This window comes from Pan paniscus, chromosome 10 (genome assembly GCF_029289425.2).
Source record: "Pan paniscus chromosome 10, NHGRI_mPanPan1-v2.0_pri, whole genome shotgun sequence".
In the NCBI taxonomy this organism is placed as follows: Eukaryota; Metazoa; Chordata; class Mammalia; order Primates; family Hominidae; genus Pan; species Pan paniscus.
In genome coordinates, this window is record NC_073259.2 from 114,186,659 (window position 1) to 114,211,061 (window position 24,403).

General features: G+C 47.6%; 1 protein-coding gene across 1 annotated transcript in view; it reads right to left on the minus strand.

Moving 5' to 3' along the window:
* NUAK1 (NUAK family kinase 1) overlaps positions 1-19,664 on the minus strand; it is a 75,740-nt gene extending 56,076 nt beyond the window's left edge. Inside the window, exon 1 of the mRNA XM_003832551.6 lies at positions 19,095-19,664. Within this exon, the coding sequence (XP_003832599.1) occupies positions 19,095-19,334 (240 nt within the window). The 5' untranslated portion in view covers positions 19,335-19,664. The remainder of the gene's footprint in view (positions 1-19,094) is intronic.
* Between the last annotated feature and the right edge of the window lie 4,739 nt (positions 19,665-24,403).

Here is a 24,403-nt window from a genome sequence, read left to right on the forward strand (position 1 = left end):
CCCCTGCAGATGGTCACCCATAGTTTTCCTACTAACACAATTACGAGGAAAGCTTAGTCACAGAAAATCTGTAGGGAAGCTGGAAAAATGGAACTAGAAAGCTGCTAGACACAGCCTCACTGACAGAAGCAAGACATGACAACTCACTTTCCCTTTAATCTTTAACTTTTCTGTATCTGGCGAGTTTTCAGTATTGAGCATGCACTATTTTCGCTAAGGGAAAAGAAGAATTTTATTTTTTAAAAAGGTCACAAAGAGGAATGAAAGTTAATAAGGGAGATGACAGACACAAACTATAAATAGCAGACATGAGAACTCCAAAACACAGTACAGAGGACCATTGAGGAGAATTTTCTCAAACTCATCAAGAAAAAGTTTTCACTATCTTCAAGGGACTTTGTTTTAAGAAGGCAAGAAAGTGTGCATCCTGATGAGAAAGATTTCCTGAAGAAACGCCTACAATGTTTAAGAGGATTGGCTCTTAAATGGGTGAGCTTCAATTATCTGGAAAAAAATATATTTAGAGCTCTCTATTGTAACTTATTAGTATTTCCACTTAACCAAAGCATCCGATTAACCAGCGTTCTCCGTTCCCTTGACTGAGGCTCATGGCAGGCTGAACACTAGGGGCTGTTGGGCTACTCTCTGCTTTTCCCACACCGGTCCACACAATGAGCCAACTACCCACCCTCATCTCAGCCAAGTCTACCACTTCCAATATCGCAGTCTCTACAGACCATGGCCTCCAACAGGACCAGAAACTTACAGCACCACTGCAACTGGCCCTTTGCTAAGGATAAGAAGTCCAATTTCAGACTTAGATTTGCCCTCATCATTGCCAAGAAAAGGCAAAGTGATGTGAGATGGCATAGAGAAAATGCCCAACATTGTGCCCAACATCCAGTATCTGCTCCAAAAATGCTGGCTGTTCTTATCATTTTTATTATTATAATAATAATGAACAGACGTTATGCAGAGGCATGTGCAAATACAAACACCACAATGAGAACTTCAAAATCTGAGACTCAGAGGACGATGTCGGGGGCAAAGTGAGAAGGGGGCTGGGAGAAAAGGAGCAGCTGTCGCCTCTTCTGAGAAGCCATTTCAGGTCACCCCACTAACAGAAGTCCCTCCAAATGTACTTCTGTAGCCCCCAGGGAATAGATTTCGCAGGATGGAATTATTTCCCTGAAATAAACAGACAGTCAAAGGTCACTACAACTGGGGCCTAAAAAGAAAACAAGCCAGCTGCTGATTTACAGGCAGCCTATGATGCAAGATAGCAAGAGGTCTCGGCCCAGGTCCAGTGCAATGGCTTCGGACACACCAGTCCCACAGGGGCGAGGATGGAGGAGGGGGCTCACCTTCCTGTAAGCAAGGTCCCAGCTTGACCAGGCATGGATGGGGACACCTTCAGGAGAGCAGACCCTTGAACTTCTGCTGTCAGCATGCTCTAGCCAGTGGCTCTCAGCCCTAGCAGTGCATTACAGTGACCTATGGGTCTGTTTAAAAATACTGATACCTGAGTTCCTTCCCCAGACAGCCTCCTTTAGTTAGCCTGGGGTAAAGTCCAGATATCAGTGTTTTGAAAAGATCCCAGGTGATTCTCATGCTCAGCCAGGCCTGAGAACTAGCCACATAGTGGAAAGAACCCACAGCGGGGTCAGGCAGACCCGAGCTTTTAACTCCAATGCTCTCTTGCTTTCTTGAGCAGATCAGCCATTCTGTCTGAGCATCGGTTTCTTTAACCCTAAAGTGAGGACGATCATCACTCCCCGTCACAGAGCTGCTGTGAAGACCGTACAAGATAATGTATGTAAACTGCATCACTTAGTGTATCTTGCAGAAGGCACACACAAGGTGGTTTCTAAATGTTAACCCCTCCTCATTTCACGCTTCTCTTTTCAAGGTTCTCCCATGTGGGTTAGGAGTTCGAAGCAGCTCTCAGTTCTAAGGGGTCTCCTGTCTTTCTAAGTGGTTAAAAAAGGGTGGGAGGCTGGGCGTGGTAGCCCACACCTGTAATCCCAGCACTTTGGGAGGCCAAGGCCAGCAGATCACTTGAGGCCAAGCATTCAAGACCACCCTGGCCAACAAGGCAAAACCCCATCTCTACTAAAAATACAAAAATTAGCTGGGCATGGTGGCGGGTGCCTGCAATCCCAGCTACTTGGGTGGCTGAGGCACTGGAAGCACTTGAACTCGGGAGGCAGGGGTTACAGTGAGCCGAGATTGTGCCATCACATTCCAGCCTGGGGTACAGAGCGAGACCCTGTCTTGGGGAAAAAAAAAAGGTGGGGGGGTGTGGGGAGAGGAACATCCCTCCTGAAAAGCAGGTATGAACAAGAGTGCTGACAGAACGGGTTGGTGGATCCCTACACACACAAAACACACACACATGCACACACCCCTATTGGGTGAAACAGCAAAACTATGTAAAAACTGAGTCACAAGTAGCAAAAGTGAGGAAAACCCAATCTTAAAGATTTGCTTTGCTTTTCTCATCTAGAAGAAAACCTATCTTGTGTGCGACACTTTCTCAGAAACTCTTTGCCTGTGCCTCTGTCTCCTCCATTAGATCAAGTGCAAGTCTTATGCCTGGGTGTACTACACAGGGCTGGTGCACAGTAGGCCCAAGGGAATGTCCATTGAACAGTTAAGCTCCTTGGGGGCAGGGGTGGATATCTGTAGACCAACAGTGCTCATAACATCCACACGTGGTAATCCCCTAAACAGGCATTTCATAAGTATACTGGAACTTTGATTCCAAGCAACTAGCAGAAAAGGATAAAAAGGCACACTGGGCATTCAGGAGGCAGCTGCCCCAAGTCCAGTGGCCATGAGCGGCAGTATCACAGCAGTTCAGGATTTTCAGATCTTACAAGGAGTGTAAACATGGGCAAGTGACTTAGTTTTCTGTGCCTGTTTATCCGCCTGAAAAATGGGGATGATAATGGTGTTCACCTCTTAGGGTTACCATGGGGATGAATTCAGGTCAGTGATTGACATGCTTAGACTATCGCCTGGCATGTAATTGCTGCTATGTAATTGTTTGCCATTATTACTACTCCATGATTGGATAACAAGAAAAGAAACCTCAAGTTTCAGGCCCAAATAGGAGCCCTCCATTTATCACAAGAGAAGGTATAGACGAGAGAAAATGATGTGGTGTATCCCCAAATGAATACAGCAACTAGCTTCCCATTGTCCAGAGCTGTGTTCTCAAAATAAAGACCATGGACTTCCCCCATCACATTCACTTGAGTTGCTTGGTTAAAACCCTCCATTTATCACAAGAGAAGGTATAGACGAGAGAAAATGATGTGGTGTATCCCCAAATGAATACAGCAACTAGCTTCCCATTGTCCAGAGCTGTGTTCTCAAAATAAAGACCATGGACTTCCCCCATCACATTCACTTGAGTTGCTTGGTTAAAATGCAGAAGATACTCGGGTGTCCCTAAGTCCCACTCCAACCCTGTTGAATCAGAATCAGACTCTCTGAGGTCAGTGCCAAGGATGGTATATTTTAACAGGTGCACCTAGGAGATTCCCACATCCCTGAAAATTTAAGAGCCACTGGATTGAATAAGCTCCTTACCCAGAGGATCTATGTTTGTTTGCTCATCACTATATACCCAGAGCCTCGCATAACACCCAACCTGTAGTCCATGCTCGACAAATATCAGATGAATCCATTCCATGGTTTCACCTCTAGAATTATTTGTTCCATTTGTTTGAAGACTCACTATGTGTTAGGCTCATGCAAAGCAATGCTGATTCAGGCAACTTCATTCATTCTGCAAAATCGTTACTGGGTGCTTAGTGCATACCAGGAACTGTTCTAGACACCGGAGATACAAAAAATGTGATGAACGAGGTTGCTCAGAGACATAATACTTTATAGATCATAACGTGTGCTACGGAGCTAATAAAGCAAGGTAAGGGGCCAAGTGTGTGCCACGTCCTCGTTCAACCTAGTGTCTAGAGCAGCACTAGTCCTGCCCAGCAGAACTTTCTATGATAGTGGAAATGATCTATTCTGCAACATCCCATGATAGCCACTAGCCACATGGGGCTACTGGGCACTTGACATGTGGCTGGTGCCACCGAGGAACTGAATGTTTTATTTAATTATAATTAATTTTAACTTTAATAGCCATATGTGCCCATATTAGACAGTGCAGGTCGAGAGGCAAAGAGGCAGATATGTGAGCTGGAAATTACAACACAAGGCAACATGAGCTATGAGGAGGGGAAGACAGAGCACCATGTGCTATATCAAATGCCTCTCACCCAATTACCAGATGCCCTAATGTTCTCTGGCTCTGGGAATTGAAAGAACAAGGTTAGGTACGAGGCATTGTGCTTGGGCTGGAATTTTTATAGCCCATGATCAGTTGAAAATGGTATGCAGCCCGGCCAAGCCCCAGAGACTGCAGCTCAGGATCACACCATCATCTGCAAAGCCAGGCCACAGCTGCCAAAGAGATCTCTTTCCTCCCCGTCATTCTGCTGATGGTCATTTTGTCCTTGGCTACAACGTCCCACTGGGCCCAAGACACTGCAAGGATTTTATGAGATTTCTTCGCTTCAAGCGTAAGTACGAGTACAAGCCTCCTAAATTCCACCGGAAAATTGGTGGCTAATCCAAACATTTCATAAAATTAGAACTCATTGTGGGGCTGAATGGAATTCAGACTGTGCCGCCACCAGAGAAATGCAAAATATTCATTATAATTTTTTCCTTCATGAGCTGTTTTAAGAAGCAAGTGCTTTTTCTGCTTGAAGCAAGGGGGTTGGGGGAAAGGAAGAGTTTTTGTTTTTGTTTTGTTTTCTCTGCGGTTTGCAAAAAGCATCACCAGATGAAAAAGTAAGGAATCCTGCCTGATTCCCTAATCCCTCAACTAGCAGGAATAATAATAAACCATCCCAATCTTAACTGTTCTTGCCTTTATAAAGACAGTATTTTTCCTGGAAAATGGGATTTTTTCCTGGAAAATTTGATTTTTGCTCCTTAATTTTTTCTTAGGCTTCAGCCCTAGAATTTTTATGTCCTGGGATCTCATTAGCAGAGGAGATATTGCAATCATTCATGCATGCATGCACATCAGCAATATTAACTTGCCAAGCACTGTTCTAGGCACTTGGGGTACATCAGTAGGCAAAACTGATGAAAACCCCTGCCCTGGCTTGCCTTTTAGTAGGGGAAGGCAAACAGAAGAGAATTCAGCAACTGCCACTTTGAAACAATTTTGGGGCAAGACATGAAGATTCACAAAATGCAGTTTCTAGAAGTGGCTGGAATGTAAGCTGCAAGGAAGGGAGCAGAAATGTCATCTGTCTCACCATGGCTGTCTCCCTACCATCCAGAGTGGTATCTCACACAGAAAATGCAATCAATAAATATCTGTTAAATGGCCAGGTGTGGTGGCTCGTGACTGTAACCCCAGCACTACAGGAGGCTGAGGCAGGTGGATCGCCTGAGGTTAGGAGTTTGAGACCAGCCTGTGCCCCGTCTCTACTAAAAATACAAAAATCAGCTAGGCATGGTGGTGCACACCTGTAGTCCCAGCTACTCGGGAGGTTGAGGCAGGAGAATCACTTGAACCCGGGAGGTGGAGGTTGCAATGAGCCGAGATCACGCCACTGCACTCCAGCCTGGGCAACAGAGCCAGACTCCATCTCAATAAATAAATAAATAAATAAATAAATAAATATCTGTTGAATGGATAATAAATTTTAAAACAAAAATCTGGCCCAGAGCGCTCACCTTACAGATAAGTTAGCTGAAGCCATGGAGGGGCATGTCTTGCCCAAGGTCACACAGCTTAAGCTGTGGCAGTGATGGAACCAGCAGCCAAGTCTCCCAACATACCCAGACTCATAACACTCCACAGCCATTTGACAAATATTTATTGCATTCTGACTGTGTGCCAGGCACTGAACTAGGCACTGGGAGCATATAAATGAGTAAGACATAGAACGACTGGGATCATGAAATTAAGTTCTTCATATTGCTATTTTCCCAAGCACGGAGGCAACTTCTCTGTGCTTTAAGTCCGGCTCCAACAGTGGTTGTAATCATGAACCCTGAAGTCAGACGGTCCAGCCCTACATCCTGTGATCCCGGCTCTGTGACTTTGGGCAAGTCATTGGACTTCCTCTAAGCCTCTGCCTCCTCATCTATGAAATGAATGTGATAATAATACAGGTTCGAAGGTGAAAAAGCACGTAAATAGTTAGAATAGTGCCTGGCACACACTGATCACTCAATGATTCCTGCTATTAGGGTTGTTAAGGGAAAAATGCTCCCTCTGCTCTGGACCTTCCTACACAACCAAATAAGTGGAGATTTCCACTTCATTTTTCTCCTCTCCAGGATCTCTACTACCTGCTTCACGCCCACACACTCATTCATTTCCTCCCTCAGTGTTCCATTTGGTCCTGCCTGAAAAGCAGATACCCACTAACCATGAGGATGATGCAAAATGAGGTTCTTCCCAGAGCAGCAAGCACATCACTGCCCTGTCTTTCCAGGCAAACACGTTCACGGCTGGGCTTTGAGCTCACCAGAGAAACAGACTATTAGTCTCTTCCCTGCATGGCTTCTGCTAATGGAAGAAAGAGCTCACTTTCAAATCTACTAAGAATCACACAAGGTAATTATCTTGCCTCAAGGACCACTGAGAGCTTCTAAGGTTTGCTGGCATCTGTCTTAATTGATACTGAGAAAGCCAAGGCTGCCTAACGGATGTGTTTGATAGAAAGTAATAAAATTCTGAGAGATTAAAGAAGAAAAATAAATACAACAAGAAATCAGTCTCCTTAAAAGGACCAGCAAGGAGGGATAAATGTGGACCACAAAGACTGAGGATCTTCAAATGTCAGGGTTAGATGCACATTCTAGAATCAAGAGGTGGGTGAACTCAATGGGGCAATATCTTACTCCCTGTTGCCTCCCCCAGTGCCTAGCACAGTGCTATTTGAATAAATATTTTTAAACCAGCTACCTGGGAGAGGCAGAAGGGAACACCTGCCACAAGAAAAAATGACAGAGATATTTCTACTCTTTCTTGGGAAGCAGTCTAGGCTCATAATTTCAAGCTCAGACAGACATGGGTTGTCTTCCTGCCATCATCCCCAAGTTACAAACAGTGGGGCCCTGGGCCTCAGTTACCTCTGGGCAAAGTCAGGTGACAGCATCTATCTCATAGAATGGTTCTAAGAATTCAGTGAGATGACACAGGCAAATTACTCAGCACAGAGCCTGGCAAAGTGCTCAGTAAAGGTTAGCTTTATTTGTTCATCTTCAAGGATGAAATAGTAGTAAACATATGAGTCAATTCTTCCCTCTAAGTGAGACTGCAAAAACATCCCTTCCCCTGGGGACAGGGCTCTCTTAAGTCTTTTCCTCAACCCTGGAATCTTGCCTCTAGCCTACCTGTCATCCAGGATCAAGAAGCCAAGCTCTCCTGGGTGCTCAATGTGCCCAATCACTGCTAAAGCCTTGGGAAGAATAAGTGGTGTCCACAGGGAGATCCTGAGAGCAGAGGCAGCCAGGAGCCTCTGGCCTCACTGGGACCAAAAGCAAAGCCCCTTTAAAGTCTAAGCATCTAAGGAATGAGCAAAGATTCCTCTGAGCTGCCCAGCAGAACATGAACTTACCCTCCTCTGAATCACAAATAATAACAAATAACACTGCTTGACAAGTGGCTTCATGTCAGGCACTGTTCTCAGAGTGTGTGTGGTCCATGAGTCCTTGTGACAACCTAGGAGTTAAGTTCTATTACCAACCCATTTTACAGATGAGAAAACTGAGAGGTTCTTTGAGGATGAGCATTTTCTTTTTATTTTCTTTTATTTGAGACAAGTTCTTGCTCTGTTGCCCAGGCTGGAGTGCAGTGGTGTGATCGTAGATCACTGTGGCCTCCAACTCCTGGGCTCAAGCAATCCTCCCATCTTGGCCCCCCAAGTAGCCAGGACTACAGATGCAGGCCACTATGCCCAGCTAACTTTTCAATTTTTTTGTAGAGATGAGGGAGTCTGACTGTATTGACCAGGCTGATCTAGAGCTCCTGGCCTCAAGCGACCCCCCTGCCTCCCAAAGTGTAGGATTACAGGCAGAAGCAACCACACCCAGCAGGGGTGAACATTTTCTGTCTCACATAGAGTCTAGTTCAGAAGCCACCTCATACACGTATTTAAGAAAGCCTTGGCTGCCTTGAGCTGAATAGAATGTATTTGCATCCCACAGAACCAGAGAGCAGGGAAGGCGAGCAGACCTCCCTAAACATAGGCTGACAGTCTACACAGGGAGACTCTCCGTACACTTGCAAAGTGTGTATGAGAATTGAAGATACTTCCTGCTTTCCCCAGCAAGGAGTCCTTCTGCCAAAAAACAAGCAATAGGAAATGCAGCCTTTCAGGGAATCCTAGGATTCTCTTCCTACGAGCTGGAAGGGACCCTTAAGGATATTTTTGTCTCAGGCCCTCGATTTACAAGTGAAGCAAGTGTGCTCGACACAGCAGCACCTACTGTGTGCAATGCCCCGTGCCCAGGCTGCTGCAGGGACAGACAGGACCAAGACCCCATCCTGCCTTTCCAAAGAGGCCTCCTTCCAAAACTTAGATTTATGGACCATTCACTGTGGGCGACACACTTTTCTAAGAACTCGACATACAATTTGTTAACACTGCAACTCCCATTTCACAGACGAAGAAACCGAGTCACAGTTGATTATCTCAAGGTTACATTGGAGGTTCATGTTCTTTCAAACCCAGGAAGCCTAGCTCCAAATTCTCTCTTTTCTTTTTTTTTTTTTTTTTTTTTTGACAGAGAGACTCGTTCTGTTGCCTAGGCTGGAGTGCAATTGTGCAATCTTGTCTCACTGCAACCTCCGCCTCCCGGGTTCAAGTGATTCTCCTGCCTCAGCCTACTGAGTAGTTGGGATTACTGGTGTGCGCCACTGTGCCCAGCCAATTTTGTATTTTTAGTAGAGACAGGGTTTTGCCATGTTGTTCAGGCTGGTCTCGAACTCCTAACCTCAAATAATCCACCCACCTCGGCCTCTCAAAGTGCTGGGATTTACAGGAATGAGCCACCACTCCCGCTTCTCTTTTTGAGGTATAGATTGGACGGTCCACTTCCCTTCCATGATCCTGTAGAAGACTGGGACATGAGTGACCTCTGGCAGTTGGGGTGAACCACTCGTGAGCTGAGCCCAGTTCATAGTGAAATGGCAGCAGCCAGCAAGGCTTCGTTTGAACCTGCTGCAATCAAGCACCTTTGTGGCCCGTGAGCCTGACACAGACAAAAGTGAATGGGGTCCTGCTGGAGATAACTAAGAGAAGCAGCTGCTACCTTTTTTAAACAGGGAAATTGCCCTTCAGCCAAATAGACGAAAGTTGAGCCCTAAGCCACTCACCATTCCCCGCCCTTCCAGGGAAGGAGCTAACACCTACCACAGCCTCCACTTAGCGCCTTCCCCCTGGAGATCTCCATATCTCTAATAAAAGTAAGGGAAGTGGAATTCTTTTCTCAAATTTAAAAGGCAAATCATGATGGTGTTTTTTCAAGACATACATTAACTCCGCACCCCAGCCGGTTTGCAATACTTAAAGTACTTGATTTACAACCCAGAAAAAAATGTTTTGAAAACCTTGCAGATGCATTTTGCATCTAAACCTTGCACACTCTGCAGAGCTGATTACCTGGGCTTCTCAGATGGAGGGCTGGACTCTCTGAACGAAGCCAGGCCAGTGTGAGAGCAGCCTGCGGAGGCTGCTGAGCTCTGAAAAACTACCCGCCTGGAGCAGCCTCCAAGGGTGGGAAATGGGTTTGGGATGGGCTTGAGCCGCCTCTCCAGCTGCTGTCACTGAGAAGCACCTGGCAATGCTGTGCATACAATGCTAAGGGGAGGCGTGACCCAGAGAAGGAGGAGGATGGAGCCCCAGGGCCTTCCCTGCTGACTCCCGCCTTCACAGACCTCTCCCTTCTCAGGATTGCTGGTGCTTCTTCCTGCAATTGTTCATTCAATCATTCATTCATTCTTACTGAGCACCCACTAGATGCCTAGCACTGGGCTACAGGCTGGGCTGCAGTGACGAGTGAGACAGACAGCAGCCCTGCTGCCTTTCTAATAGACAAGGAAGAATGGAGCCTACAAATAGTCCAACACACACTCTGCATGTGCTCACAAGGACACGAGACACAGGGCTCAAACAAAGAAGTAAGGAAGTGGTGGTCTGAAGACCCATGCATGAGCCTTGAAGGACATGGTAAATTCAGACTTTGGGTCCCATGCAACCATGGGAGGATTTTAAGCATGGAGAGCCATGAGCCAAGATAAGAAGGTCACTGGGTACTCCACCCTAGTACTTCTCCCTGAAACAGTAATATTACCTCTAGTTTTCAAGAGCCTACTATGCACCAGGCTCTGTGCTGGAAGCTTCCAAATCCTATTTCTGATGGCAATCTCACTTGGTAGGATATTTTGCACTTGGTAGGATATTTCATAGCTGCATTTTCCAGATGAGTAAACAGAAGCCAGAGAAAATGAGCAGCTTGCCTGGGACCATCTAGCTCCTGGGTAGCAGGACAGAATTTGAACCCAAGTCTGTCTGATTCGACAGCTGGGATTTCTTCCTCCACACCTCATTCCTTTTTTTTTTCTCTCTCTCTCTCTTTGAGACGGAGTCTGCCTCCGTCACCCAGACTGGAGTGCAGTGGCGCGATCCTCACTCACTGCAACCTCCGCCTCACAGGTTCAAGCAATTCTCCTGCCTCAGCCTCCCGAGTAGCTGGGATTACAGGCATGAGCCACCACGCCTGGCTAAGTTTTGTACTTTTAGTAGAGACGGGGTTTCACCATGTTGGCCAGGCTGGTCTCAAACTCCCAACCTCCAGTGACCCACCCACTTCGGCCTCCCCAAGTCCTGGGACTGCAGGCGTGAACCACCGTGCCCAGCCTCGACACCTCATTTCTATACTCAGATTATTGCATTGTTCTCAGATTATTCCAGATGTCTGAATCTAATAGCCCCAACTAAATTCTAGGTATCTCAATGGCAGGACTTGTAATATCCTCCTCTGAAAGTCTCTATGGTGCTGGACACATTGTTAAGCACACATTAAATACATCTATCTGGTTTATTGCTAGATTGAAAAGAAGAGCAGGTGTGTTGAGCCCCAATGTGGGGATGTTAGGTCTTTCTTATGGGGAAGCTTCAGCCACAGAGTATTGACAAGTGGTAGCTAAGAGGAAGAATAAAGCAAGCTACCACCAGGGCTGCCAAGCAGGGATGTGCAGATCATACATGCACAAGGCACCAGCCGATGGGCAGGTGAATGGGCCCCAGCCCGCGTCGTTCTCACAGAGCCGCTAGTAGGAGAGGGGATGCTTCTGGCCAGGACAGAAGCCTTTTCATATATATACACCTAGAAGAGGCCTTTTTTTAATTTGCACAAAGGTGCCTTGTAGAGTAGCAATCGCCCTGGCTGCATCTATTGTGCACCTACTGTGTGCCAGGCACCAGGCAAAAGGCTTAGCTATGTCACCTCGGTGCTTCCTCTCAACAATCCATAAAAGAAGAACTATTGTGAGCCCTAGCAAAGAACCCAGAGGTTAAAAATTAGTCACTAGCCCAAGGTCACACAGCTCTCAAGGGGTGGGCTGGCATACAGACACAGGCAGCCTGGCCCTGGGGCTCTCTATGTTGACCATGGTTGGCAGGATATTGTCTTCGCTTCTCTCACAAAATGAGTGTGAGATTTCTGTGGAACCAGAGGTTGGAATCTTAGAGGCCTGAGAGATACAGGCTTCCACCCCTTTCCCACTCTCCACCCTGAGCCCCCCCCACTTTTTAAGTTATTACCAGCTTTATTGAGATGTAATTCACATATCATATAATTCACCCATTTAAAGTGCACAATTCAGGGGTTTTTAGTATATTCGGAGTGGTGCAACCATCATCACAATTTTAGAACATTTTCAGCACCCCCCAGAAAACTCCACACCCATTAACAGCTACTCCCCATTCACTCCCAACCCCAGCCGCAGGCCCACTCATCTACGCTGTCTCTATGGATTTGTCTCTTGTGGACGTTACATACAAATGGAATCATACAATCTGTGGTCTTTTGTGTCTGGCTTCTTTCACTGAACATAATGTTTTCAAGGTTCATCCATGCTGTCACATGTATTAAGTACCTCATTTCTTTTTACTGTTGAATAACAGTCCAAAAATATTCCATAAATAAAATTATGGAATAGATCATAAGTAATATCCCACAAATGAAATGGATGTGCCACCTTTTATTTATCCATTCATCAGTTCCTTCCACTTTGGGGCTCTTACTAATAATAATGCTCTATAGACATTTGTGTAGAAGTTTCTGTGTGGACATATGTTTGCATTTCTCCTGGGTAAACCTAGAAGTGGAAATGCCCAGCCCTGGTTTTCACATGCAGTTAAAAGTTTACCGAAGAGTTTTGCTGTAAAGCCAACATCTGGCTGCTCCTGGGCTGTTTCCAGGGAATTTTATCAATTCAGCCAGACTCCATTCACGGTGGGTCATCCGGCCCAGCCCCTCCTACTCTGAGGCCTGGGATCCTCTCATTCCTGCGCTCTACAATGTCGTCTGGGCCAGCACGATGATAAATGCATTCTGCTTTAAAGCAGATACTTCACAAATCATAACTTACAGATGCTCCAGGACTTTCATGTGGGAAAGACAAATGAGACTTCTGCTGTCTGACTCTGGAGCCACTGAGGACAGGAAGCCACGGCCAGAAACCTGACAAACCCTGGATATACGTCTCTCCCTAACAAATGCATGTGCAAACGTAACAGAAGGGGAATTCGTGCAGAAAAGGGTCTGCCTGTCTTTTCAGACATTGCTCTGTAACCTGCCATTCATTTCCAACCATTGTCTTTCCTTCCCTACAAATCTGAAGTTCCTTGAGGTCAGGAAAGATAATGTACAACTTCCACACCTCCCAAGATATTCTCTCGCTCAATGTATTCACTTCAGTTCCATCCTACAAGCCTCTGTTGAGGACCTACTATGTGCTTGGCACCACGTGAGGCATTGACAATAAGTATCTATGCAGGATGGATTCAAGACACACAGGACACAGCAACAGACAAGATACCTTGACTCAAACCCTTATCTCCTGCTGCTTCCCAGGAGGAAGCAAGATCAACACATACTGGCATGGTGTGGGGGCATTTTTGTCTGCAGGCAGGGAAGTGAACCAGCTTACCCCTCAAAGCCCCCTAGGGACTCCAGGGTCTGAGGCTGCTTGGGAAACAAAGGACTCTGTATGTGTCCAGGTGAAGAGCTCCCTGACCTGATTCATTACAACAAACTCCTCGAGGTCCAACAAACAGACCAACAAACAGATGGCTCACCAGAAGCAGGCACATCTCTTCTCCCTAACTTGGCTCTGATTCTTATCTTCCCAACCTCAACTCTTGCAAAAACTCCCTGCTCCAAGCCAGCACACCAAACTGACGGGCTCAACGCCCCACTGTGATCAGAACCCAGCTCAGACCCCTCTAGAGGAAGAGTTAAGGTCAAGGTCTCTGCATTCACATTGCCTGGGTCCAAACCTGGCTCTGCTGCTGCCTGTGACCTTGAGCAAGCTAGTTAACCTCTCTGTGACTCAGGTTCTTCATCTAGAAAATGGGATGATAGCAGAATTGTTATAAGGATTAAATCAGTTAACATGCACCTAGCATGTTATAAGCACTCAAGAAGTATTAGTTGCTATTATTTCCATTAGCATCAATTATTATTATTACCCCCATCTTACCTTACCAATCCTGCCCTCCCATTGTGTCCCAGCACAAACCCTGCATTCCAAGCCACCTGGAATATTCACCTTCCCCCAAACACAAGTGAATGAATGCCTTGGAATGCCCCACATTCCAATCCTCTGAAACCCAAATCAAGGGTCATTTTCAACAGCACTTGTCCTCCCATTAGCTGGAGAACACTTTCTAATCCCACAGTATGCCCTGGCCCCTCCTCTAGATCCCCTTCCGGAAGGGTGGGCGATCACCCCATGGCTGCTCTTCTGGCACCATTAGCAAAGAACCACACCCAAATCCAGAGGTCACCAGCTGTGCAACATTAAGGAAGGTTCTCAATTCCTCTAGCAGCATTGGGTTTCCAAACAAACTCGTTTGGAAACTGGTCAGACACCATTGGCAAGTTACCTAACCTCCCTATGTGTCATTTTCCCCATCTGTAAAATGGGTCTCACTATTTTACACCTCACAGGGTTGCTGTGAAGGTTAAGTGAGGGAAAATGTCTCTAAAGCACTTAGCACAGTGGGATGCACCACAAGCTTTCAAAAATATCAGCTGGTAGTAAATAATGGTAGCAGTAGAAATATGATTCTGTCCAGGATCAAACTCACTTTCATGAGCTAAGCTTCAATGAACTGTTGTCCAACTTGAAAATCACCTGAAACAATCGAATCCTCTATGGAAGAGTTACTCATGCCTAGTAACTACTTCCGCCTTCTCTTTCACCAGGCTGGAAGCTCCCTGGGTCTTACTCATTTCTATGTCTCAGCATTTAACATGGTGAGTAGCACATGGCAGATGGCAATAAATCTTCATTGAACTGAACAGAATTAGTTTGCAAGTACATTTCACCTTTGCTACTAGATTATAAGTTCTTTAAGAGTGAGGCCCATGTCTCTCTCTAGTAAAGATTTATTAAATGAGTGATGGAAAAATACCAAACCAAGAATCGGGTTTCTAAGATCCAGCTCCATCATTCAAGAGCTGTGCAACCTCAACAAAGTCACTTAACACTTCTGCGCCTTACTGGTCCCACCTCGAAGATGAGAAGTTTGAACCACATGTTTGCCATGGTCCCTTACACTCTAAAACTATATTTGGGCCTTAGCTGCAACATGGCACTTCTGCCACTGTGCATGTGACGTCAACACACCTCCTGGCTTGGCAGGCCAGTTTGCTAATTTGCCTCCCTGATTTGCAGTTTTCCAGCAGGAGGCTATGAATAGCTTTGGGTGCTTAAAACACCCATTTTTGGTCAAAACACTTGGCTTGCTAGGTGAGGATGCCCCATCACCCAAGCTAATGCTCTAGTGGCCAGGGGCACCAGGGCAGACTGTGGGGGAGGGGCACACACTGCCCACCAGTCCTGCCACTCCCATCCCAGACTGCCCCCCAGGGACCCTGCCTCCAGCTCACACCACACCACCTACTGCTCACTAGAGATAACCTGGTACAGTGAGGAAGTTGAACTTGGCCCCTTGACATCGAGGTGATCACAGGACATAAAATTGTGTGGCTTTGGTTTTGGGTTTTTTGGCAATGCTTTGTGTGGCCTGTAGGTCCAGGGAGCTTAGCTCAAAGAAAATGCATGCCGAATTATGACACAGAGGCTCACCCAAAAGGCCTGCCCAAAACTGTACCAAAACAAAAGTTGTGCAATAAACAAGGCCCAAATTCAAGACTTGAGAAATGCGTTCAGATCCTATCTGAATCTGGCTAATTATCTCATCTTCCTATGGACACACCTCCCTAATTAATTTGGTATTTATTTTATTACTCTGAAAAGTTGATTATTTCTTCTATCTCTCTCTGCAAGATACAATGCATTGTCTCTCTGATGGTCTTAAAATCTAATGAAATCCTAAAATGAGATGAGAAAAAAAATCTGCTAAAAGGAGGAACTAAATTGATTAATGTCCCCTTTTGAGGTTTTATATAGATCACTGTATTCAGTTCTCACAAGTCTACGAAGTTGGTACTCTTAGTAGCTCATTTTACCGATGAAGAAGCTGAGGTTTCAAAAAGTCACATAGCTTGCCAAAAGACACAAAGCTAGTAGGGGATAGATCAAGGATTTGAATGTAAGCCAGGGCTCTTTGCCTTTCTGCAAGAGTGCCTCATTTTTGAGCTTGTTCATCTCTGGAACAAGCCACTCTGAGTCCTGGTCTCATGGACATGCTTTAGCAGAGGCTGCAAGACTGCAGGAGAGTGCCTGGACGACACACAGGGGGGTCACACCAGCTGACTCCAAGCATCTCATTCTGCACTTCTCTTCAGAACTGCCTTTCGCGGCACATAGAAAATGATGCTGTGTTGTGTTTCGTTTTATTCAGAAGGTCCTTCCAGGTATGCAATTAAAAACCACCACATCCTCATGTTTTAGAAACTTCTCTCCTCTCTGAGAAGAACCCCTGCTTTCAACAGGGATGTTGATTTCACAGCATTTCATACAACCCCATACTCGGCACCTGTCTTGGGCCACTCACATTAGTAAAACACGTTAGAACCACTGCTCCTCTTGAGAGATGCTGTAAAAGGCACTGGTGCAAATGAAAATAAAACATCACTTCAAAATTCTACCCAAAGATCAAAAGGCTAAATTAAGATAGTGCCCTTTCAGTTCTCCTCAACTGCACCTTCAAAGCATGTTGTGAATGTTTAGCACATCGCTGGTACCAGAAGAAAACTCCAAGTTCATATTTTAGATGAAAATGTCTTACTGCTCTTAACAGGTTCTGAGTCACCAGGCACTGTATGGGCAAGAACAACTCGTTGACCAATTTTTTGTTTATTTGGTGTTATTTTCTGTTCAGCCAGTCACAGGAAATTTTCCACTTGACAATTCCTGTTTCTCACTTAAGTTCTTAACACCGTCTGTGAGCAGTGTGCTCAGCAGGGGGAGGACGGGGGGCCAAGGAGGACTTTCCTTCCCCAAACCTCAGTTTTCCCATCTGTTTTATGCAAGGTTTTTACCCAGGGATCTGGCTAACATTCTGTAAGCTCAGCTATCAAGGAGAAAGCAGCCTCATGAATAAACGAAGCATTTTAGAGACTGTCAGTTTCTGGGCGTGGGTCTGCTGCCAGATTTAAAATCTTTACATAATTTTGGGGTAAAACAAGAGATTTAGCTGAAATTAATAGCACAATGGGAAAATGAACTAGGGCTGAACAATAACACAGCGGGACTTCAGATTTGCGGCTGGTAAAGAAGCCTCTCTCGTTCTCAGGGCGCCCCCTCGTGGCCGCTTGACTAAATCCTGACGGAATGTTCAGTTTCTGCAAATACAGAGAAAGACATCCCCCAAAAGAGAAAGGCGGACTCCTGCCTACTGATGCAAATCCCTTTCACTCTAACCTAGTCTGTGGATCAGACAGCTCAAGAACGCCTGACAGGAAGTCCCACTGACGCTCAGAAAGGCGTCTGCCATAAGACAAGGGTTCGTTCGTTAGAAAGGTCTGAGGTAGTGCCCCAGCATTTAGACTTTGGGGTCCCTTCACAGACCCTAGACACACCCTTACCACTTCAACAACCCCTCATAGCCTCACATTCTCAACCTGCAGCTCGAACTGCGTCTGTTTTTCATTATTCTGCTTCCCACCTTCCCAGTGCGATTCTTCAGCAGCTATTAAGACAACATGAGCAGGGATCTAAGCTTAGTTTTTGCTTATTCAACATCCAGCCTGGGGAATATCACCTCAGAAGAAAAGCATGAATGAAGTGCACGTTTCCCAGCCTCTTCTTCCACAAACCTGAAATTGCCTTCATCAGAGGCCACCCTTACAACCCTCCCCTTTAACAATTTCATCCTACGAAAATGGCACCTGCCCAGAGTGAATTCTCAACTACTTGCTGGCTGTAGAATTTATTACAGAGCCAGCTTTAAAAAGAAATGTGAGCCATCTCAAATTTCCAATTAATTGATAACAGATTTTTTTAAAATAACGTTATGGGACGAAGTTATATAGACCCAAACATCAAATCTGAGAAATGGGTTGGGAGGGCGTTATCCGGGTATCCAGATATTTGAGAATTTGGGGACTGAACTTTGCTGACTGGCACCCCCATTTTTTTTTCACAGAACTGTTCCTGCCGAAATGCAAAAGAAACATGTCAATACTAAGCTGCTATTTTATTTGACAGCTCATTTTCCTTTTTCCCTGCAGTCATTTGTTGTTTATAAGCAAACCTGAGCCCTCAAAACACCCCCAAAAGTGCACACAAGGAGTCCCATAATCAGTTTCTGACTTTGGCACTAAATCGATTAGAATACATCTGATCTGCTTCAAATCAAAGAACCATGTTAATTTTCTGCCACACACCACACAAAATCTTTCTGCAACAGTCAGTCACTTTGAACCCAACTCTCTAGCCACAAGCAGTGTGGATTTCAAGGGCCTGTTCTGCAGAAGTGAAAATAACAACAAACCAAGGCTGGGACAAGGCAGACAGACCCCAAGGCACTCAAAGCACTCCTTGGAGCTGTGCAAATGGTGCCAGGACCCTGGCAGGGTGTCAGCTGTCACAAGAGCAGCGGGGCCAGACCCCTTCAGCCGTTTGGTAGCCCTGCAACCAGGAGCTGAAACACAACTGAGCCTGCTGCAACTAAGCACAGCTATCTCTGTAGCTACCCATGCCCTGGACATTTCGGTCCTCCCAAAGCCATGATGCAAACTGTTAGAATCCTCAGGCTTGCAGTAGTCTTTATTTTTGCTCCCTAACCTTGTCTCAAAAACAGGCAAGAGTCGCCCTCCCTTGCAGTCACAGCAGTATCAGGGCGATGCAGAGTCTGAGTGGGAGGATGCAGAGCAAGGAGCTGCGGGCAGATGGGTGGAAGGGGGTAGGGACACCTACAAAACACCGGACTTGAGGGGCTAGCTCCTAGCTGGGAATGCGGTTCTTTGGAGAGTTGTGGAAATAAGGCGTTTCGGGGCATGGTCTAAATGTGTGCCTGCGAGGGAGAGAGACCCCGGCCGTCCCAACGCTGCAAAGTGTTTGCAAATCTAAAACATTCCTTTGCTGCTAGGATTAAATTTTTAAAAACAAACCAAAAAATAAAATAAAATATGTGCAGACAGGATGTAACAAGTGTTTCAGGACAGAGACACGCCTGAGTCACGGGGTGCTGGAGAAAGAGTGAGGAGTCTGTCTCGGGGCTTCCCAATGAGCCCCCTCTCTGTCAAGAGACCCCCAGGGCGCACAGACCCCCGCCTCGCACGCCCTCAGTCCCCGGCCGCGTCCACCCAGCGCCCCCCGCACCCTCCAGGATTGCCCCACTCACCACTCGGCCAGAAAACCTCTCGGTGGCCCGCTTGACTTTGCCGTAGGTGCCTTTGCCCAGGGTCTCCTGCAGCTCGTAGCGGTGCTTCAAGTTGTGCTTGTGGTGATGCCGCTTCACCCCGTGCGGCTTCCTGGGCTCCAGGGCTGCAGTCGCCCCCGCCACCGCCTCTCGGGGAGAGCCCGGCGCCCCCAGCCCCAAATCGGGGCGGTCCCCCGCCACAGGCGCGGCGGCCCCTTCCATGTCCAAGCGCGGGGCGAGCCGGGCTACAGAGGGCAAGACCGGGCACAGCGCTGGGGTGTCGGGGTCCCCACCGAGGGAAGCCGCTGTACGCTCAAGGTCGCCCCCGCAGCATCAGGGAGGCGGCCCGATACCGCTCGGACTGCGGCTCGGTCACTGGCGGCGGCGGGGACTGCACATCTGGCGCCCGCGGCGCGCACGGTCCGCGCACCGCCCCCCGGCCGCGGCGAGCTGTGGAGCGTCGGGCGAGGTGGCGGCGGTGGCAGGGGAGGCGGTGGTGTTTGCAGGAGGGAGGGGAGAGGGTGGCTCGCAGCGCAGGAGGGGGAGTGTTATGTGGGGCGCCGCGCCCCCCAACCCCTCCCCGGGAGGACGCGCAGACGGGGCGGGGGCGGCGCTCGCGCGGCCCCAGGGGAGGGGGAGCGAGGGGCGGTGCAGCCAGGGCTTCCCCCACCTCCCTGCAGCCACCCGGGGCCGGGGCCGCCGTGAGCTGGGAGGGGGATGGGAGCGTGTCGCGACTCGCCCTTTGTGCGGCGCGGCGTAGGCCACGGCGGCGGCGGCGGCGGCCAGGAGTGCTTTGTCCTCGCTGGGCCGGAAGGGACCGGGAAATTCCAAGCTGGGCGCCCCCTCCCCGGGCGCTCTCGGGCTCGCCAGTCGCAGCTACCGCGGGCCCTCCGCCGCCTCGGGCTCCGGGGCCGGTCGCTCGGCCTGGATTCCTGCTGGCGCCGGGGCGGCGGTTGCGGCTGGCCGAGCCCCGGGGCCGGGGAAGAAAGAGCGCCGCGAGCCGGGGGCCGCCGGGACCTGCTCGCGATACGGCCGGGGCCGCCGCGGGCCTGGGCGCCCCTTCATTTTCTTGTAGGTGTCGCCGCGGCCTGGCGGCCGGAGCTGGGGGAGGGGGCAGGGAGGCCTGGTGTTCGGTTACAGGCGGTGACTCACGGACCTTGCCCGCCGAGGCTGGCACCCCGCGGGGCAGAGCTGCGCCCGCCTGGGGCAACTCCGAGTCCAGGAGAACCCCAAGAGCGGCGCTTTGGTCCCGGCCCCCGCGCCCTCTCCGAAGAAAGGAGAGTCAGGGACGGAGGGAGGCCGGGAGGCTGAACCCCGGGCCCGCCGTCGAACCGCCGGCCCTCCGACACCATCTGGACCCCGGCGGGGACAGCCGCCTGGAAGGGGAGGAAGGCCAGGGACGTGGAAGAGATGGGGCTCTAAAGGCGCCGGGACGGAGCTGGCTCCCCAGAGGCGCCCACCCTGCCAGCGAAGGCCGCCATCGGAGGTGGGCAAACCAGGGACCTGGGGTGGACCAGGACCCCCGGCCTGCTGAGCAACCCGTTTGCTGAGCAGGAGGCGATTTGCAGGCCTCTTGCCTCTTTAGGCCTTGGGAGATTTCCTTTCACTGGAAGGGCCAGATCCTGGCGATGGTGACAGGAACGGTACCCCGCACGGTAAGGGTCAGGCAGGAAGGGCCTCCCACCGCGGCGTGGCTGCCGCCGTTCTAAGAAGAGACCATGAAAAATAAGGAAGAAGGCTAGAGAAAAAGAGATCTTAGGGAAAATTTTTTTTTTTAACAAGTGGTGCAGTGTACCAGACTGGGGTGGGAAGAGTGAAGGCTGAAGAAGGTTTGGTGTTCTGCAGATCGCATGGCGGTTCTTTTCCACCAGTGGACCTCACTGGGGCCTCCTCTGCAGCTCTCAGGTCCAGCCCTTCCTCTACATTCCCGCCGCCTTCATTGCTGTCTGCCCCTGGTCACCTTACCCCGGACTCCTGCAACAGCCCGCTCTCCCCAACCCTCCCCGGGAGCCTCCTCACTGCTGCCAGAGTAATGGCCTGAAACACTGCCCTCATCCTCCACACGTGTCTCTGCTGTACTCTGACGCGTGATATTCTTACCTGTCCAAACTTTTCTTCTACTGATATTTCACACAAACTCCCCTGCCCCTTCTTCCCTTCCCCAGGAGCAATCACAGAACACAAACACAAAGGCGCATCGTGCCTATTCAATTCCTATTCTGTCCACCGCATTTGCAGGGCCTCCCTGCCCCCCATCCTGTAACTGTTCTGCTTCTATCCAAAGTTTGTGGACGTTGTGCCTATAGATCCAACAGTCAGGATGAGTGGCATGCAGGTTGAGTCCTGGCTTCCCAGAGGATTGGCTGTGTGGCCTTGGTCAAATGACATAACCTCTCAGAGCTTCGGTTTTCTCTTTAAGATATGGATTAGCAGATCTATTGTAGAGATAAATACATTGTGTCTACAGTAGTATTTTAAAATATTTTCTACTTCTTTCCCTCCCCTGCGATGTGGTAGAAATCCACTACCCCATCCTCTTGAAGTTAGATGAGACCATAGGACTTGCTTAGGCCAATGGAATGAGAGCAGAAGTGATTGTGTTGCTTTCACCTGGAACCTTTAGGAGCCAGTGAGCAAATCCCCGTGTCTTCTTTTTCCTATCTTGACAATCATGGTGGTACAAAGTTGGAGCCTCCCCAAGCCAGCCTGAGTCTCTGTGTAAAGATGGCAGAAAATCCCAGCCAATCTGCATTGGAAAAGTAGTGTCAGCAAATACTAAACTTCACTTAAGTCAGTGGGATTTGTTAAAGCAGCATAACCTGGCTTATTCTGGCTGATAGTGTTACTCCCCGATATGTGGGACTTCATCAGTATCTATTGAATCAATAGCATCATCTACCATAGGCTGGTACTGTTTTATGACAGTAAACCCTCCTCTGTAAAGTAGCTGTTTACAATCCCTATTTTCAATTGAAGAAACCGTATCAGAAAGGTTAAGTAATTTCCCAGAGGTTACACAGTTTGTAAATGGCAGGACCAGGATTTAAACCCTACCTGTCCAGTTCCAAAGCTCCCCCTTCTCCTTCCATATATGCCATGCTCCGTCTCCTTAAATGGGAAGGATGAAAAACACCCAGTACAATGCCTAGCACACAGTCGTGCCCAGGCACTGGGAGTTCCTCTCCAGACTGAATTCCTACCACGTTTATAATTGGAACCACACTTCAGCACAATGCTATCAGGCATTGTGTGTGAATGTTTTCACATCGATAAAGCATTTTCTCCAACAAGAGCCCAGGCTCCTTGATTAAGAGCTTCAGATCTAGAGGCAGAGTGACTAGGTTCAAATCCCTGTTCCACCTCTTATGATCATCTTGGATAATTGTTTTCCCCCTCTATGCCTCAGTTCTCTAATCTGCAAAGTGGCGATGGTAACTCTCATGTGCGTCTGTGTGAAGAGACCACCAAACAGGCTTTGTGTGAGCAATAAAGCTTTTAATCACCTGGGTGCAGGCGGGCTGAGTCCAAAAAGAGTCAGCAAAGGGAGATAGGGGTGGGGCCGTTTTATAAGATTTGGGTAGGTAAAGGAAAATTACAGTCAAAGAAAGGGGGGTTGTTCTCTGGCGGGCAGGAGTGGGGGTCGTGAGGTGCTCAGTGGTGGAGCTTTCTGAGCCAGGAAGAGCCAGGAAAAGGACTTTCACAAGGTAATGTCATCACTTAAGGCAAGGGCCGGCCATTTTCACTTCTTTTGTGGTGGAATGTCATCAGTTAAGGCAGGGCAGGGCATTTTCACTTCTTTTGTGATTCTTCAGTTACTTCAGGCCATCTGGGCGTATACGTGCAAGTGACAGGGGATGCGATGGCTTGGCTTGGGCTCAGAGGCCTGACAGTAACAATGTATGTGGTATTAGCAATTACACCAATAACACATCCCACAGGGTTGGTATGAGGATTAAGGGCTAGACTATATCCACTCAATAAATCGTGGATATTAATACGATGCTTTTCATCTTCCACAGCTCCTACTAGAATTTGGAGCCTTTTTTTTTTTTGAGATGGAATTTCACTCTTGTCACCCAGGCTGGAGTGCAATGGCACGATCTTGGCTCACTGCAACCTCCACCTCCCTAGTTCAAGCAATTCCCCTGCCTCAGCCTCCCAAGTAGCTGGAATTACAGGCATGTGCCACCACGCCCAGCTAATTTTTTTGTATTTTTAGTAGAGACGAGGTTTCACCATGTCGGTCAGGCTGGTCTCAAACTCCTGACCACAGGTGACCCACCTGCCTAGGCCTCCCAAAGTGCTGGGATTACAGGAATGAGCCACCGTGCCTGGCCTGGGGGCAATTTTAAGCAGTTTAATCATACTGCTTGGTTAGACTCTGATTTCTGGTTTTGTTCTTGGATACAGGACAGATGTAGTAACATTGGCACTTGAAAGTGTGACATCCACACTATCCTACATCTTTTATTTACATAAGGCTCATTACTGGTCCTTCACTGCACTTTCTATTTTCAAAACAATTTAAAAGAAAGAAGGTATGTTCACTTTCTCAAGAAATCATTGTTCAGGAATCCTGTCATTCAGGCAGCATAGATGAGCTTGGAGGACATTATGTTGAGTGAAATAAGCCAGGCACAGCAAGACAAATACCACATGTTCTCACTCATATGTGGAAGCTAAAAAAGTTAATCTCATTGAAGTAGAGAGTAGAATTGTGGTTACTAGAGGTTGGGGGAGGGGACAGGGATAGCCAAAGGTTGGTTAGCGAGCACAAAATTACAGCTAGATAAGACAAATAAGTGCTCATGTTTGATAGCACTGCAGGGTGACTATAATTAATAATTTAATTGGGAGGATACAATAAATTAGTAATTTATATTGTGTATTTAATAACATACAGTAGAATATTATATTGTATATATTCATTCATTTATTGTATATATTTATTTATTGTATGTTTATAATTTATTGTATATAAATTATATACAATATACAATATATTGTCTATATTAATAATTTATTGTATATATTCAGATAGCTAGAAGAGCAGATTTTGAATGTTCCCAACACAACAAAATGATATGTTTGCTATGTGAATAACCCTGATTTGATCATTACACGTTGTATGCATGTATCGAAATATCACACTGTGCCCCATAAATATGTACAATGATGTGTCAGTTAAAAATAAAAGAAAAAAAAGAAACATTTGTTCAGAAAACATTGTAGTAGCAGTCATTATTTATTTACTACCTACTACATTATTTATTTACTACCTAGGACCCCTA